Raw genomic sequence first — 16,450 nt, forward strand, 5'->3', positions numbered from 1 at the left:
TTACATCAATTGGAGTCGCTCTATGTCTACTGCTCTTTTAGCTAAGAACAAATTACTTTTCGTTAATGGTGTTTTCTTGAAACCTACCGACGATGATCTTCTACACCCATCTTGGATTCGATGCAATAGCATGGTAGTTTCATGGATTAGAAACTCTCTGTCACCTCAGATTTGTTCTAGCATCATGTATCTTGAAGATGCAAAGGATATCTGGTCAGATCTCCGCGATTGCTTTTCTCAATGCGATTCTGCTCGAATTTATCAACTTAAGCAGAGGATTATGACTCTAACTCAAGGAGATGATGATGTGAATGACTACTACACTAATCTGCGAATTGTATGGGATGAATATAAGCATACGCAACCAATCTCATGGTGTGTTTGCACCAATTGCAGATGTCATAGCGCAGCAAAATGACATAAACATCAGGAAGAAGAGTGTGTTATGCAATTTTTGATTGGACTGAATGCATCATATTCGCAGATCCGGTCTCATATATTGTCCATGGTGCCTTTGCCTACCTTATCTAAGGTTTTCTTTCTGGTTTTGCAAGAGGAAATGCAGCGCACAATTGGAGGAAGAAATGAATCTCAAAAGTACTCTCATGTTCCTCCATCTCTGAGTGAACAACTGTATTCAGCGAATGCTGCTTCTTCTAACTTTAATAGAGGCAGATTATGCTCTCACTATTGGAAAACAAATCACACAGTTGATAAATGCTTCACTCTTCATGGTTTACCTCCAAATTTTGGAAAAGGAAAGTTCAAATTCAGTTCAAACTCGAAGGATTATGGTACTTCTAAGTCAGTTAATTTTGTAGATGACTACTTGCCTGATTCAAACTTGAGTGATAAGACTCCAGCTGCATCAACTACCATGCCTACTTATGATCAGTGTTAGCAGCTGATATCTCTTTTGCAGAGTTAACTTGCCACTTCTTCCTCTCCTCTACCTACTTCAGCCACACAAAATACTCCAGCTCCTACTCATTCTCCACCTTTCACAGGTACTACTCTATTTCATCCTCTTATAGCCAACATAAATGTGTCATCTCCTGTTTGGCTCTTAGACACAGGAGCTACTCATTATGTTTGCTGCAGCTTGTCTCTCTTCAAATCCACATTTCCTGTCCAAAATGCCTTTGTGAAATTGCCAAATGGTGCCACAACTTCCATCACTCACATAGGAACTGTGTGTTTGACACCTTCTGTCCTCCTTTATTCTGTCCTATATGTTTCATCCTTTTCATTCAATCTCATTTATGTCAGTTCAGTAACAAGCTCTATGTCTTGTAATGTGATTTTTTCTCATGACTCTATTGAAATTCAGGAAGCTTCACAGGCAATTGTGATTGGGAAGGGTAGAAGAGTTGGCAACCTCTACTCCTTAGATGTGAAACCTGAACTTGAAGTTGCTCGAGGTCACTCTACTGCCTCAACTTTTTTTCCTACTTCTTTGTCTGTTTCACATCCTCTCTATGTCAATTATGTTATAAGCATTGATGTTTGGCATAAGAGATTAGGACACCTATCTTACACTAAATTGAAATCCATGTCTGACACTCTATCCTTTGTCAATAAATCTCATTCTTTGTGTGATATCTGTTCACTTGCAAAACAACAACATTTGCCTTTTCAGTCTTGCACCAGTGTTGCTAAAGAACCGTTTGATCTTATCCATTGTGATGTATGGGGTCCTTTTTCCCCAAACACACAACAAGGTTACAAATATTTCCTCACCATTGTTGATGATTGCTCCAGATTTGTATGGACTTTCTTGATGCAAAATGAATCTGATGTAAACCTCATCCTTACTCAGTTCTTCAAAACTGTTTCCACACAATTCTCCAAAAACATCAAAGCCATCAGATCTGATAATGCTCCGGAATTCAATATACCCTATTTATACACCTCTTTTAGAACCATTGTTCAACATTCTTATGTAGAAACTCCTCAGCAAAATGCTCGAGATGAGAGAAAACAAAAGCATCTTCTTAATGTGGCTAGGAGTCTATTATTTCAGTCACATTTACCTATCCAATTCTGGGGGGATTGCATATTGAGTGCTTCTTATCTGATAAATAGAACTCCTTCCTCTGTTCTTCCAAATAATCTCACCCCATTTCAAGTTCTGTTTCAGAAAAGTCCATCTTATACACACTTAAGAGTCATTGGTTGTTTATGTTATGATTCTACTCTGCACAGAAGCAGAGATAAATTTTCACCCCGGGCAACCAAGTGTGTTTTTCTGGGGTATCCTACTGGATACAAGGGATATAGACTTCTGGACTTCGATTCCATGCAAGAAATAACCTCCAAACATGTTGTCTTTCATGAGGATATTATTCCTCTTGCTCACCTTCCATCATCTTCTTTCCCTCAGTCTCCTTCTCCAGTTCCTTCACCTTCTTCACAAATCCCTCCTCCACCAAATCACACCACTCCTGAACCACCCACACATCCAACACCCATAACTTATCTAAACAACTCTCCTAATTCCACAGTCGCAAAAACTGGAAGACAAATTAAAACTCCAGCACATTTGACTGATTTCATCTGCAACTCTGTTGCATCATCTACTTTTCACCCCATATCTGCTCACTTCACTTTTTCCAAACTATCCCCTGAATACCTGAAATATGTCGTTCTTATGTCTGCTATATATGAACCTCACACTTACAAACAAGCCTCCCAAATAAAAGAGTGGCAGTTGGCAATGCAAGAAGAGTTGACAGCCTTTATCAGAACAAATACTTGGTATATTACTGTGCTTCCACCTGGGAAAATACCAATCGATTGTAAATGGATTTACAAAGTCAAATATCATGCTGATGCTACTGTTGAAAGGTACAAAGCAAGGTTAGCAGCCAAGGGTTTCACTCAACTGGAAGGCATTTATTTTTTGGATACTTTTTCCCCAGTAGCTAAACTAACAACAGTCAAGATGTTGCTTGCTCTAGCAACCATTAATGGCTGGTCTTTATCTCATTTGGATGTCAATAATGCATTCCTATATGGTGATTTGGAAGAAGACATCTATATGACAATTCCACCAGGCTTAGAAGTTGACAGACTAAGTGTTGAGGGGGCCACTCCCGAGTCAACATTAGTCTGCAAGCTGAAGAAATCATTTTATGGCCTAAAGCAAGCTTCTAGGCAGTGGTATCTAAAGTTATCAGAAGTCCTTAGAGGCTTTGGACTACAGCAATCAGCATCTGATCACTCATTCTTCTTCAAATCTGATGCAAGAGGCTTCTTTGGCATTGTTGTATATGTAGATGATATATTGGTAGCAACCACAGATCCACAAGTGACTGAGAATTTCAAAGAGTTTCTGTCACAGCATTTCAAGTTTAAGGATTTGGGAGCACCAAAGTATTTTCTTGGCATTGAAATCGCCAGAAACAAAAATAGAATTCAAATATCACAAATGAAGTATGATATGGATTTGATCAATGATGCTGGACTATTAGGATGCAAACCTTCAACAATTCCTATGGATCCTATGAAGAAACTACAGCTAGATTCTGGTCTGCCATTGGAAGATCCCTCAAAATACAGAAGATTAATTGGGAGATTACTCTATCTTTGCATCACAAGACCAGACATCACCTTTGTTGTTCATAAACTGAGTCAGTATGTCTCTAAGCCGTGTATATATCATTGGCATGCAGCTGAAAAGATCCTGAAGTATTTGAAAAGAACTCCAGGCCATGGCCTTTTCTTCTCCAGCAGCAGCAAGCCCACACTAAGCATATTTTCAGATGCAGATTGGGCTGCTTATCCAGATACAAGAAAATCCATGACAGGCTATTGCTTATTTCTTGGCAACTCTTTGATATCATGGAAGGCCAAGAAGCAAAACACTATCTCTAGATCTTCTGCAGAGGCAGAATATCGTGCAATGGCTCAAGCAACTTGTGAAGTCGTGTGGGCAAAAGCATTACTTGAAGACTTTGGTGTCAAGATTGAGAAAGCCGTGCCTTTGTATTGTGACAATCAATCGGCCATCTATATATGCTCTAACCCCATGTTTCATGAAAGAACGAAGCATATTGAAATTGATTGCCACACTATTAGAGAAATGTACTTAAAGGGAGTGATTAAACCCTTGCATATCAGAAATAATCTACAAGTTGCAGACATCTTTACTAAACCGTTGGGAGACACTACATTTCAGTCCATATTGGACAAGATGAACTTTAATAGTTTGTATAGTCCATTTTGGGGGGGGGGTGTTGAAGTTGGCAGATGAAAGCTTGCAAGGAAATGAAGTTGAACGCAAAGGTGGAAGAGATAATGAATGGAATAATGCGGGTGACACTCGAACATGAAATGGTGTGCATGGATATAAAGTGACAACATGGAAAATATCTTAATCCAACTGTCACTGAGCTGGAATCTAGTCAGCATGCACACGTGGAAAAGGAGTTAGTTAGCTTGTTAGTTAGACTCTTTGTTTCGTAGCTTAGTGTTTTACACTCTGTATAAATAGATTTCCCTTCTATCTTTTGTAATAATTTTTTGGTGATCAATAATATGATATCTTCCCTCAAATGTGTTCTATAAGTTTTCGTTTAAGAATTTCTACAATACTGTCAATTATTTTATTGAATTCCCAATCCAATTTTAATCCCAATTCTAATTCCACGTACTAAACGGTTCGATCGAAATATTAAACAGTAGTACGTTATTTCTCAAACGTAGGGGGTTAGCAGAAATAGTCTCACTAATCGAACCAAATCAAACTAAAGTAATTTAGTTCAATTTTTTTGGGTTTTTAGATTGAATCAGATTTATTGTTCTTTAATATAGTATATGTGGAGCGTTTGTTTTTTTTTTGAATTTTCAGATAAGATGTTTGAATTTCCGAATCGGATTGGGTTTCCATTTTTTTTCTACACTCGAGCCCATTTAGTTCTCGGGCAAGCTGAATGACGTCACGAGCATCCGGGTCGGGTATAGAAGCATCCAGAATGCTGTGGCATCAACCAACAGCCGTCCCACACGTGGCTATATTCCTCCGTCTGAGAATACGGTCTAGCACCAAAGCCTGAAGTACAACACCTGCACTGCTGAAAGTTTCTCTCACTTGCTTATCCATGGCGGCCTCCTTCGTTACCTTATCAAGACCCTTCGCTTCTCACACACCGAATTCCCACTCTCTCTCCCCTACTCCATCAGGTAAATAATTCTTTGATCTTCAAATTTTCCGGTTTACTGATTCAATCTTTGGCTGGCGGTGTAGTTGGGGGATTTTCTGTAGGTCTAAAACGGAGGTCCTTGAAATTGAATGCGATTTCCACGAAATACGAACCTACTAAGGTTTTTGCACCTTTTTTTCACTACACTGAATTTGTTTTATTTTGTGTACAAAAATTGAAAATGGAGCAATTCTGTTTTGTTTGTAGGTTGTGCCACAATCCGATAGAGTTCTAATTCGTCTCGAGGTTCTACCTGAGGTACTAATTTTCATATCTTCACCGTTATTTGAAATGTGAATTTGATTTTGTAGACTGGTCAAAATTCAAAGCTTTATTTTAACAGTTAACATCCAATTATCTATGTTCTTCATTTTTTATGGTGTTCAATTCGAATGGCTGGTTGTAAGATTACATGAGAGTTGTGCTTTTAAATATTGATGATACATTGCCTTGTTTCGTTAAGGATTGCGCTGTGCTAGTAGTTTTACAAATGACAAGCATTATGCTTTCATTAATTTTCAGATGAGCCTGGATGTGTTGTATTGTTATCTTTATGATTGCAATCATTATCATCTTTAGATAATAACAGATCATTGCGTGTGCAGAAATCGGCTGGGGGAGTTTTGCTGCCAAAGTCTGCAGTTAAATTTGAGCGGTATCTCGTAGGAGAGGTAAGTTGTACAGTGTAGTAGTAGCAGTAGGAGGAGGAGAAGGCGGAGGAGTTTCTAATTTGAATACCTCATCTATTCCTTTTTAGGTTGTCTCTGTTGCCACCGAGGCCAAGGAAGTGGAGACTGGAAAGAAGGTGAATCTAAAGAGCTTTGAATATAATTGAACCTATTGTTTCAAGAAAACATTAAAATGTCCCCTCCTCAGTATTTGGACAATTGATTTCAAGTTACAACACACTTATCATTCTCCTAGTCAAAGTGTATCCATCTTCCATTCATTGTATTGGATGTCCAAGCTGATTGTTTCCTTTTTTACAGGTTCTTTTCTCAGACATAAATGCGTATGAGGTATGTGAACTTCTGTTTCTAGATCAAATGGCATCAAGATGATTGATGAGCATATGTCTGAAAGAGATATATATGTGGAGTAATGGAGATTTAAACATGTGGGATATGAGATGGTGTTGTTACTGCATTGTAGCATTGAAAGATCAAATAAAAACTGCATTATAGTAAGCATATGGTGATACTTATTTATCCCAACCAAGGATTTACCATGTCTTGTATAGGAGGAAAAAACTATGATCGTTATTAACATACATTTATATTTATATTATCTTACTGCGAAAACTCTAGTAATACATCTGTATATGTTTGATCAGATTGATTTGGGAACAGAGGACCGGCATTGTTTCTGCAAAGCAAGTGACTTGCTGGCCGTGGTCGAGTAGATGCTGCTTACTTCAAAATCCCTTAGGCTCGGCAGTGTTGTGTTGTTGTGTTCTAAAGCTAAAACATGATTTGTCACAAATTTTGCTTATTTGAGGAAAAGTGATGGTGAAGATGTAGTTTTGCAGGTTTCTGTTATGAAATTTGATAGTTCTGCCCAATTTATGTTATATTCTTATTACTATTGTTCCTCGATATATGAACATACATGCATGCTCTTGTTTTTTCCAGTTATATTGCATTCTTGGTTTTATGTCAATTTTTGGCAGCCATGTTTTTAAACCATTCGCAATTTGAAAATATTTGAGTGTGTGACTGTAAAGAAGTACAGATTTGAATTAATTCATAGATGGAGTATATCATTCCATTCCATTCCATTTGTTCCCTCCTTTTTATACTCCATAAATTATCAATCTACTAAACATCAGTGCATGCTTAAACTTTAAACAATGAGGATTTCAATTCGATTACTTAGCCTCGAAAAACATAATTGTATTGACATCAAATAAAAGGGTAATAAATTTTTCATGACTAAGTATAATTTAGGTGATAAAAAATGAAAAGTTACTAGCAAAAATTGAAATGGACTTGAACACTTAATTACTCTATTTTCGATAATTATAAAATGACAAAAACAAATTAAAATATAATTAAGAGAAAGTGAATTCATGGATCAAGTGTAAAACCCCATTTCAGCAGAATCGAAAGCTACCACAATTATTAATGGATCGAGAATCACTGGAGAAACGGCCTGCGATCTTTGTTGTCGGATCCCCCAACGTCGGTAAACGGACCATACTCTCACGTAAGACCTTCTTTCTCTGTCTCGATTCTCTGTATGCGAATTGAAGAATTCTAATTTGTTGCCGTAGATTTATTTGTATGATATTCGGAAGCTACTGGGGAGTTTGAATGATGGGGGTTTAGTGTTTTGCTGTGAAAATTAGTGTAATGATTCAAGAGTTCAGCTGATCGATTAATTCTCAGTGCGTGTAGCTCAAAGAGGTACCTTTATATCGTAATTGTTAACTCAATACTTAGCTGGTAAAACTAGATGGAAGTGTTTCCATCTGCTTATAACAGAATCTGACTAGCTGTGGGCATTATTTCAGCATGATGTTTGGATTACTCCCACTCTATTTCGTCGCTTGTCGAAAAGAGTTCGATTATTATTTATTACAATCGCTTCCTCATCCAACAATGCAATACTTAGTGAAGGATGGCTCCTATTCAGATTCCTGCTTATTATAAGTATTTTCCAGCTAAGAGTGGCAAATTTGGTGCAGTATTTCTGTTGTATAATTATAAGTTTCTGCTCTTATTGAGAGATTATAAAAGGAAACTAAATTGTTGTTATTGAATGTAGGACTACTTAAGGTGGATTTTGACGATGCCTCTGATACGTTACCTGAGTTATCTGTCAATGGGTAAGTTAGAGAGGCCAATTCCCAGTTATGATGTGCCTCTGTGTGTGTGTGTGTGTGTGTGTTATAGTTTAAAAGTATTTAGGTATAAACCTGAATGTGATTTCATTATCAGGTGGACAATCAACACAAAGTATTACACAGCAGATGTTACAGTTTGGACAGCTAATCTTTCTAATGAGCTATCCATTGCAAGCTTTCCTGATGTGAACCAGATAGTTGCCTTGGTTATGGTGTTTGACACCAGTGACGTAAGCCTATATTCTATTTGCTGAGTTTTGTTATGCACAATCCTTTGTTTGTTTATGTGGCTTTAGAATGGACTGTCCATTTTCCATGGCTATCATTCTGTCCTTGTAAATCTCATCATGCCATATGATGGAAAAAGTCTTCATGTTGTCATTTGCAGCTCCCAACACTAGTTGCTCTTAAAGAATGGGTTTCGCGCACTGACATCCAGAAGTTTGATATACTACTCTGCGTTGGTAACAAGGTGGATCTTCTTCCTGATCATCCATCACACGTGGAATACAAGAGACGCTTGATGAAGCTTGGTGAATCCTCTGTCCGTTCTAATGTGGACTTCTCTGATTATGGTATATCTGAGACTGAAGGAAGTAGTTTATTGGGGAACGAAGAGCCATCCTTGGGATTTAAGAGATCTTGCATAGAGTGGTGTCTCGAACACAATATTGAATATGTTGAAGCTTGTGCATCAAATGCTGAATTTGACCAATGTAAGAGCCTTTTGTAAGCATGTTCCATATTTCGAGATATATATTGTTATCATGCTTGCTTGGTTTTTGGTCAACTTGATCCAATTTTCTTTTTTTCCCTTTTAATAGCAAAACGTTGTGGTTACTTCACCTATCGATGGCATTATTAAAAGATGATTCTGATATAAAGTGTATGTGCTTGAAGTGAAAAGTTGTCTACCGATCCCATCATGTTTAAAGTTTGCATGGAGATTTAGTACTTTATTGTATAATATCATTGCATTACAGGTCTCTCTGTCGATGGTGATTCACAGGGTATTGATAGACTTTATGGTGCTCTCTCTGCTCATATGTGGCCGGGAATGTTGTTGAAATCTGGTGATAGGATAAACGAGCCTTCATTGCCTGAGCAAGAAGGTGACATGATTATTTGTTAGGTTTAAGTCCTGATCATTTTTGTATGTGAATGTCACTATGACTATACTAAATGTTTTCCATCTTTCCGCAGAGTTCCGAAGAAGAAGAATCTGACTACGAACCTGAATATGAAATATTATCTCCTGCTTCAGCAGAACAATGGGATGATGTAGGATGTATGTCTGCAGATGGTCCTGTTTCTACTTCGGGAAGTGGGAGGCCTATGGAAAAGGATCTTGATACTTCAGGTAGAGAGAGTGAAGCGAATCAGCCGTCAACATCAGCCTTTAAGTTGTCCAAAGAGCTTGACCATGAAAAGGCAGCTATGGCCTTCGAAACAAACCCAATGTCAGAGCTCGATAATGAGAAGACTTATGAAATCGAAGATTTGGAAACTCTAATGGCTGAAATTGGTAACGTGCGCAATGGCTTGAGGTTGATGCCTGACTTCCAGAGGAGGGAGATGGCTGCGAAGCTGGCCATGAAAATGGCTGCAATGTTTGGAGACAGTAGCGCCGGTGAGGAGGATTTGGTTGATTAGAGCAATAAGAGTATACCAATTAGACTCCGATTTAAATCCTATAGTTTGTCTGTCGCCGTAAAGAAAAAGCAGAATCAGCTTGCCTACGTATTTAAAGAGAAGCGGGCGACTATCAACTGTTGTTCACTTGCACTAAGCACTGTCTTTGAGCAATGGGAAAGCACAAGTGAAGTTTAGAGGTTAGTTCTCAAAAGAACATGACGCTAATATATGGGTTTTGTGAATTTATGTGTAATTGGGTAAAAGTTTTTGTGTGCAATATTAATAAAACTCCCATGTTTTCTTGACGTAAGTTGAGCAAAGTCCCCATAACTTAAGGTATGGAGAAGCATAGTGCTTAGTAGATTTTTGACCAATGATGATGATGATGCGTATAAGCAAGAAATTTGTTAATGAGTGATGCAAGTTTTTGTTTAACAAATAAAGAAGATTAATAGTATTTCCTTGTTTATATATTCTCATAGTTGTGGTAACTCGAACTCTCAATTCTAACTTTAAGCAACTGATGGAATCTTCTAAATCGATTTTGATCAACAATATTATCAATAATCGACATTGCTTTCTATTGGAGTTTGAGAATAAACTCCTCCATCCCTTGTCTATGAATCATTGTATCGACAAGACACTATGAGAGATCGTTGTGTTCTGAACCCGAACCTCGAAATCCATCTCTCCAAAGCCTAGTAACATAAATGTTACTATAACTCTATTTAAGGTTTATCTCAACTGTCTCATCATCCACGAACAAGCCCCCATTTTGACTCACCAAATACCCTTAAAATAGTTGATAAACCACATAATTGATTCCTAACAATTGCCTGACTGTGTGTGTGAGTATTATTTTATGTTATGATCAGTATATACCACCCTATTATTCAGTGTCACGATCGGAATAAGATCAGATTTTGATGGTACTTACACCAAACATGAACTCTGTAACTGATCATGATCTCGTACGATTATGTGGAGCTGTCTCTGATTTTTTGTTGGATCATTGCGATTATCCCACATGGTTAATGGGATTTTAGTACAACTTGTTTGAATTTTGGGTATTACCCAATTTGTTTAATTATAAGGCAAAGTTGAGGACAATGGTGGATCTAAGTGGGATCAAAGGATGAATCAACCCCACCCCACCCCACCGTCGGCTTTTAAGGTCAATAAATTCGCCATTTGGTGTTGCCGCCAACTCCATGGTGAGACTGCTCCACTTCCATTTTCCATGCCCATTCATTCGTTGAGGAATGGTGTAATATCAAAACCCAGTGAATGAAAGAAATGGTAATCTGTTACTATATTGGTAGAATGAGTAGTCAGCATCAGAAGCAATACGATGTTTAACGACAAAGCATGCATTCAAATTTGGACAGATACTCTCAACCGCACGAAAACGGCGTCGCACTTGCACATACTATAATTCATCGGATTAAAGGCATTAAAATACATAATTCTGTGATCATCTTCATTGTGTACATAAAATTGACAACTTGTAAAGTTCATGTATTTTTCAACAAACTTGAAATTTCATCATCACTACTAATTAAACACGTAATAACTCAGAAATTAATTAAAAGTAAACCCCAAAAATAACAAAACTAGCCATATTAGGCGACCCATTTCAACCAACTCCCCATATATAAACACCATTCCTCACGAATATAACACCTTCTACAATAATTAAACAAGCAAAATCAAAGGCAAAAAAAAAATGAAAATGATGAACCCCTCTTTTTCAATCATCTTCATCTTCTCAATATCCATCACCATCCACCTCTCCTCCTCCTCGAGCCTCCTCATCAACACTACCTGCGAATCCATGGCGTCCGACAGCCCCAACATAAAGTACGGCTTCTGCGCGACGTCCCTGCAGGCGGCCCCGGCCAGCAGCTGCGCGTCGACGCGGGGGCTGGCCACCATCGCCATCCGCGCCCTGCGATACAACGTGACCGACACGCGCTGCTTCATCAAGCAGTTACTGAAGAGGCGGAGCTGGGACGCCTACGTGAGGCAGTGCCTCGGCGACTGCTTCGACCTCTACTCCGACGCCATCCCCACCGTCAAGCAGGCCATGAGGTCCTACAACGAGAGGCGCTTCGACGACGCCAACGTCCAGCTAAGCTCCGTCATGGACGCCGCCACCACCTGCGAGGACAGTTTTACAGATGGTGACGGCGTCGTTTCGCCTCTCACGAAGCGGAATGCAGATGCTTTCCAGATCGGGGCGATGGCGCTGTCTGTCGTCGGTATGATTCGGACGGGATCGGCCTGAGTTTTCGTCTTCCCTTATCTGTGTTTATGTATTGCTTTTGTTTATGTTCGATCATGTTATTACCTTGATGTGAAAAAGACACGATTTGTGTACTAATTTGCAAACTGTGTACTCCTTCCAATCCCCATTAAATATCTTATAGGAGTATTTCTTTATTTACATTTTTATTCTCCTTCCATCCCGAGTTTTAATGTATGAAACTGGTATACTAGAAGAGATATAGAAAAAAAAGTGATTGAAGTTGTTTAGTAGAGATAGAGGCTCACCTCTTAAGAGAGAAAAACTTAAGATCTCTATCCATTTACTCTATAAAAATAAACAATATTTTAAAACTCAAGCTAGTTAAATATAAAATATCTATTGTGGACAGGAGGGAGTAGTATTTTTTATTTCATGGAAATCAATAACCTATAGTACATTAATAGCACAATGGGGAGTTTCACGCAAATCTAACATTCAACATAACTAAACTAAAATTGAAGATTGGTTGTGAGAAGCTCAAATCTGTGCATTTCCATTTTTATTTGCACAAAGGCTGTTATATTTAAAAAGTGGTATCATGATCTTGCATATAATAGCATACATTAAAAGTGTTGCTGGTACCATGTCCCTTTGAGCGTGACAATTATGATTCATTGCATATAATTCATTACTACTCTTAAGCCAAATCAGGCTTGCCATGAATTTATTACATTTTTTATTTTTTAATTTACTTTTTGTAAGACAATATCAATTTATGACTTATTTATTCATAATTGTGTCCTCGCCGACAAGTATTGAAATTTGAATCCTGTATAACATACAAGCAACTCATGTCCTCAGTTCAATTTCTTTTTATTTGAGACCAAATTCACGCAGTATTCCACTAATTTTATTTCATTACAAAACTAATATATAAAAGTAGGACTCACATTCCACCAACATTTTCCATCCATTTTTTACTTCATTTCTTAAAATCGATGCTCGGTCAAACTTAGCCTTCTACTTGGAACACTTGTTCTATTGTTGAGGGTTATTGGAAAACCATCATAATCAAATACTATGATTATGAAGACAAATCCGTTGCTACTACCCATAACCATAGAGAAATAAATGATTCGATTAATTTCATAGGCATGGATTATCATAATTGATTGTTTTGATCGTAAAATTGAATGTGCAAATTTATAACATTGAATGTATCTTATACACAGATAACATGAATTTGGTCTATACGTGCAAAAATCAAGGCACTATTATAATAACAGTGAAATTAATTCATTATAATGACTTATAGATAGTGATACTTACATATTACTTCAAATTTTTTCATGTGAAAATATACTCTCTACGTCTCCTAAAAGTAGAAACTTTTAAAACGACACAAATTTTAATGCAAAATTGGTAAAGTAAGAGATAGAAAAAAAGAACAACGTTTAATGGAAAATGAGTCTCACCTCATTAGAGAGAAATAACTTTCCTTAAATAAAAAGTTTCTATTTTAGGGGACGAACTAAAAAGAAAAGAGTTTCTATTTTTAAGGAATGAAAGGAGTAAAATTTAGATTTTGTTAAAACTATCATAAAATTACCTTTAATTTGATATATATATAGGCCAAAAAGTAATTCAAATCGAGAGAATTACATGTAACCGAAAGTTATTGAAATATTTTAAAAGAGATGATCGTTATTGAAAATAATGTGTCCTTACATATTCGAATATATACATGATAATAACATTGGATTTACTATATCATAACATGATCACAGCGTTGAATGTACCACATTATAAGTAAATTACCATAATAATAATAAGGCTTATCACAATTTAACCAAATACTTGATAGTCTAATACACCTTTAGCGAATTTTTATTCTTAATTTTTATGTGGTAATTTATTGACCATTAGATAGCAAGATCTTATTGTTTAAATTTGGTCTTGGTTATATATTTAAATTTGGTTCAGTTTTGATCACTATATATACATATATATTGATGTGTTAAACCATATATTTGTCCATATTTCACGTGTTGTATGTCTGAAAGACGAACACAACTCCTTTTTCCGGTGAGATCGACCCGTCGAAGTAAAAGTAGCTGATTCATATTCAAAAGAGGTGTTCTGTCATTAGTTTGCTTCAGCCCTCACCAAATGCAAGCTAGTGTTCCTAGGAGATCAATCCGTCGGAAAAACGAGTATCATCACTCGGTTTAAGAACGACAAATTCGATGACATTTATCAGGTGCGGAATCACATCTTTGTGAAGTTATAGTTTTGCATTTTTGAATTTCACTTTATGTTGAAAAGTATTGTGCTAGGAGTCAGGATATGATCCCTATTATCATTGATTAGCACTTGACACAGGCTTTATTTCGTCTAAATTCCTAACATCTTTTAGCTATGTTTAATAATTTTTCACAGGAGTACAATCTCCTACACTTTCATTGATCCGCTGCTGCATTTACAGGTTTTGTACTGTTGATACATGTGATGTTAGTTGATAGCATTGGTGTTGTTTTTGTAGGTCTTAAGGCATCATAGTTTATTGGATGACCTAGTTGTTAGTAAAGTTGATGAATCGAGCTGACTTTGTTTTCAAGAACTCAATGACTTCAATAACTTTTATGTTTCCGACAGATAATGTAGCAGGAGACCATCTGTTCTCTGTGTTTTGTAGAAATTAGTCAACAGAAGTCTTCGTTCATCAAATATCAGAAACTAAATGTTATGCTAGATTTAAGTGACTGCAGTTATCTATTGCAATATATTCATGGAGAACTTTTTAGTTTACTTTGGTTTACATTGTCAATAGAACCTCTGTCTGAGCTTGTTATAATGTAGGATAAGAATAAATTTACCATACTATTTTGTTCAGACAACTATTGGTATTGATTATCTTACAAAGATAATGCATCTTGGCGACCGGACTGTACGGTTGCTGCTATGGTAAGACACACTTCTTGATATGGATGATTTCATGAACGCTTCCTCGGCTAGATTTATTATTTGCGTTCTTTTCAAAACAACGTGCCAAAAAAAATACTCTAGAAGCTTTCAGTATCTTGCTATGCCACTAGTGCACCTTGGATAAACCAGGCAGGCATGGCTGTTTTTGTAGCTTGGGTTTGAGTTCTCAAAGTGAAATTTATGTGATTCTTAGTGCCACTCTGCCATAGGGGTTCTTTATTCCTGATTATATTTGTTTCACAGTTTGTTTATCTTATAGAGGAATGATCTTCCAATGTATTCATGTTTAGGGATACTGCTGGACAAGAAAGATACAGAAGTCTTATTATATATTAGGCCGACAATCATTTCTTCACGCTGCTAAGTGAAGTGGATCGAGGATGTTCGCATTGAGAAAGGAAGTGATGTTATAATTGTTCTAGTTGGCAACAAAACCGATCTGGTGGATAAGAGGTAAACACCATGTGTAGAGCCATATTTCTCTTATACACATTTCAAGTTCCAACAGAATTCAAATACTATATCTGTAATTAAACTGAACATTCCCAACTATACTTTTCATGCCTTCTGCTTTTGTTTATGTGTGGGATTCCTTCCAATCATTGTCTTGCATTTTAACTCATCCGTACAAGCTTTCATATTTGGTACTACTATGTATACATACATACATACATACATATAAGAAGAGGCAGTGCTACAGCTACTACACATAAGTAATCATATCCTACATTTGATAACTATAACAGGCAAGTTTCAGAAGAGGAAGCAGAGGCGAAAGCTCGTGAATTTAGTGTCATGTTTATTGAAAGGCCGACTTCAATATAAAGGTAACATATACATTGAGAATCATTTGTGCAACTCAATCTGCTAAATCTTCTTTTTGAATGATGGACGTACCCCAATACAGTAAAGTATTCTGATGCTGAGGTTTGCATGTAATATAAACAGGCGCTATTCAGGAAGATCGTTGCAGGAAACTCTGTCATCAACGAAGAAAGACGAGATGGTCGGTATCAACCTCAAGTCTAGCAACGCAAATGCATCTCAGTCACAACGAGGCTGCGCTTGCTAAAAAGGTGAACCAGAACATTGCTTTATGCGAATGATATATTTTTATTGGATGGAATATGCATCCATAACATACAAGCCACTGTCCTACTAAGTTCAATTTCATTTTATTCCGGACCAAATTCAAGTAACTATACTTGTTTTATTATTGAGAGTTAAGGGAAATAAATAATCCATTGCTCTCTTATTTCGGCCAACCTCATCCGCGTCCCGAAACAGACCCATATCAGTGGTCATCGTTGTACGCCGCCCCAACTACTGAATATGGACAGCCACAACCACCGCCCTTCTCCGACAGACCAGACCCATCCTATGGGCTGCCATGGTTTGGCTCTCGAGACGAGCAACCACCATACACTGCAGCGAAGACCACCGCATCTCCGCGATCCACGTTCACTGGTCAGGATCTGTACCGCCATGTACAGTGGCAACCGCCCGACCATGTACAGTGGCCGCCGCCATGCC

At 37.4% G+C, this 16,450-nt stretch overlaps 4 protein-coding genes and 1 pseudogene across 8 annotated transcripts; all 5 read left to right on the forward strand.

Annotated features, from left to right (window-relative positions):
• Positions 1–5,025: 5,025 nt before the first annotated feature.
• On the forward strand, positions 5,026–6,834 carry LOC121804819 (10 kDa chaperonin 1, chloroplastic-like). The gene is made up of 7 exons (XM_042204503.1): positions 5,026–5,184; positions 5,249–5,325; positions 5,412–5,462; positions 5,810–5,875; positions 5,962–6,009; positions 6,194–6,223; positions 6,538–6,834. The coding sequence occupies exons 1-7, from the start codon at positions 5,103–5,105 to the stop codon at positions 6,604–6,606; spliced, it is 423 nt and encodes a 140-aa protein (XP_042060437.1). The 5' UTR covers positions 5,026–5,102; the 3' UTR covers positions 6,607–6,834.
• Positions 6,835–7,253: 419 nt separating this feature from the next.
• LOC121804817 lies at positions 7,254–9,989 on the forward strand. Of its 5 annotated transcripts, XM_042204500.1 has the most exons (8): positions 7,254–7,409; positions 7,477–7,609; positions 7,717–7,884; positions 7,971–8,031; positions 8,144–8,279; positions 8,438–8,765; positions 9,033–9,161; positions 9,253–9,989. In XM_042204500.1, exons 3-8 carry the CDS (start codon positions 7,824–7,826, stop codon positions 9,273–9,275), a joined length of 738 nt encoding a protein of 245 aa, XP_042060434.1. In that variant the 5' UTR covers positions 7,254–7,409; positions 7,477–7,609; positions 7,717–7,823; the 3' UTR covers positions 9,276–9,989. The 5 variants fall into 5 exon arrangements, with proteins under 5 accessions (XP_042060434.1, XP_042060436.1, XP_042060432.1 ...); XM_042204502.1 differs by having other exon boundaries at positions 7,477–7,884; XM_042204499.1 differs by having other exon boundaries at positions 7,273–7,609.
• LOC121804820 lies at positions 9,271–9,989 on the forward strand. The gene has a single exon (XM_042204505.1). It carries the CDS (start codon positions 9,340–9,342, stop codon positions 9,700–9,702), a length of 363 nt encoding a protein of 120 aa, XP_042060439.1. The 5' UTR covers positions 9,271–9,339; the 3' UTR covers positions 9,703–9,989.
• A 1,339-nt stretch (positions 9,990–11,328) lies between these two features.
• LOC121803199 (putative invertase inhibitor) lies at positions 11,329–12,138 on the forward strand. Its single transcript, XM_042202896.1, has one exon. The coding sequence runs from the start codon at positions 11,411–11,413 to the stop codon at positions 11,969–11,971; it is 561 nt and encodes a 186-aa protein (XP_042058830.1). The 5' UTR covers positions 11,329–11,410; the 3' UTR covers positions 11,972–12,138.
• A 1,571-nt stretch (positions 12,139–13,709) lies between these two features.
• On the forward strand, positions 13,710–15,989 carry LOC121803691 (annotated as a pseudogene).
• Positions 15,990–16,450: the final 461 nt, after the last annotated feature.

Source organism: Salvia splendens, chromosome 5, assembly GCF_004379255.2.
Source record: "Salvia splendens isolate huo1 chromosome 5, SspV2, whole genome shotgun sequence".
NCBI classification, from domain to species: domain Eukaryota; kingdom Viridiplantae; phylum Streptophyta; class Magnoliopsida; order Lamiales; family Lamiaceae; genus Salvia; species Salvia splendens.

Coding starts and splice junctions, on each gene's coding strand:
- LOC121804819 (XM_042204503.1), top strand. CDS start 5,103: ATGGCGGCCTCCTTCGTTACCTTATCAAGACCCTTCGCTTCTCACACA. Junction 6,010..6,193: donor AAGTGGAGACTGGAAAGAAG/GTGAATCTAAAG, acceptor CCTTTTTTACAG/GTTCTTTTCTCAGACATAAA. Junction 6,224..6,537: donor CAGACATAAATGCGTATGAG/GTATGTGAACTT, acceptor ATGTTTGATCAG/ATTGATTTGGGAACAGAGGA.
- LOC121803199 (XM_042202896.1), top strand. CDS start 11,411: ATGAAAATGATGAACCCCTCTTTTTCAATCATCTTCATCTTCTCAATA.
- LOC121804820 (XM_042204505.1), top strand. CDS start 9,340: ATGTCTGCAGATGGTCCTGTTTCTACTTCGGGAAGTGGGAGGCCTATG.
- LOC121804817 (XM_042204498.1), top strand. CDS start 7,328: ATGGATCGAGAATCACTGGAGAAACGGCCTGCGATCTTTGTTGTCGGA. Junction 8,032..8,143: donor CCTGAGTTATCTGTCAATGG/GTAAGTTAGAGA, acceptor TTTCATTATCAG/GTGGACAATCAACACAAAGT. Junction 9,162..9,252: donor TTCATTGCCTGAGCAAGAAG/GTGACATGATTA, acceptor ATCTTTCCGCAG/AGTTCCGAAGAAGAAGAATC.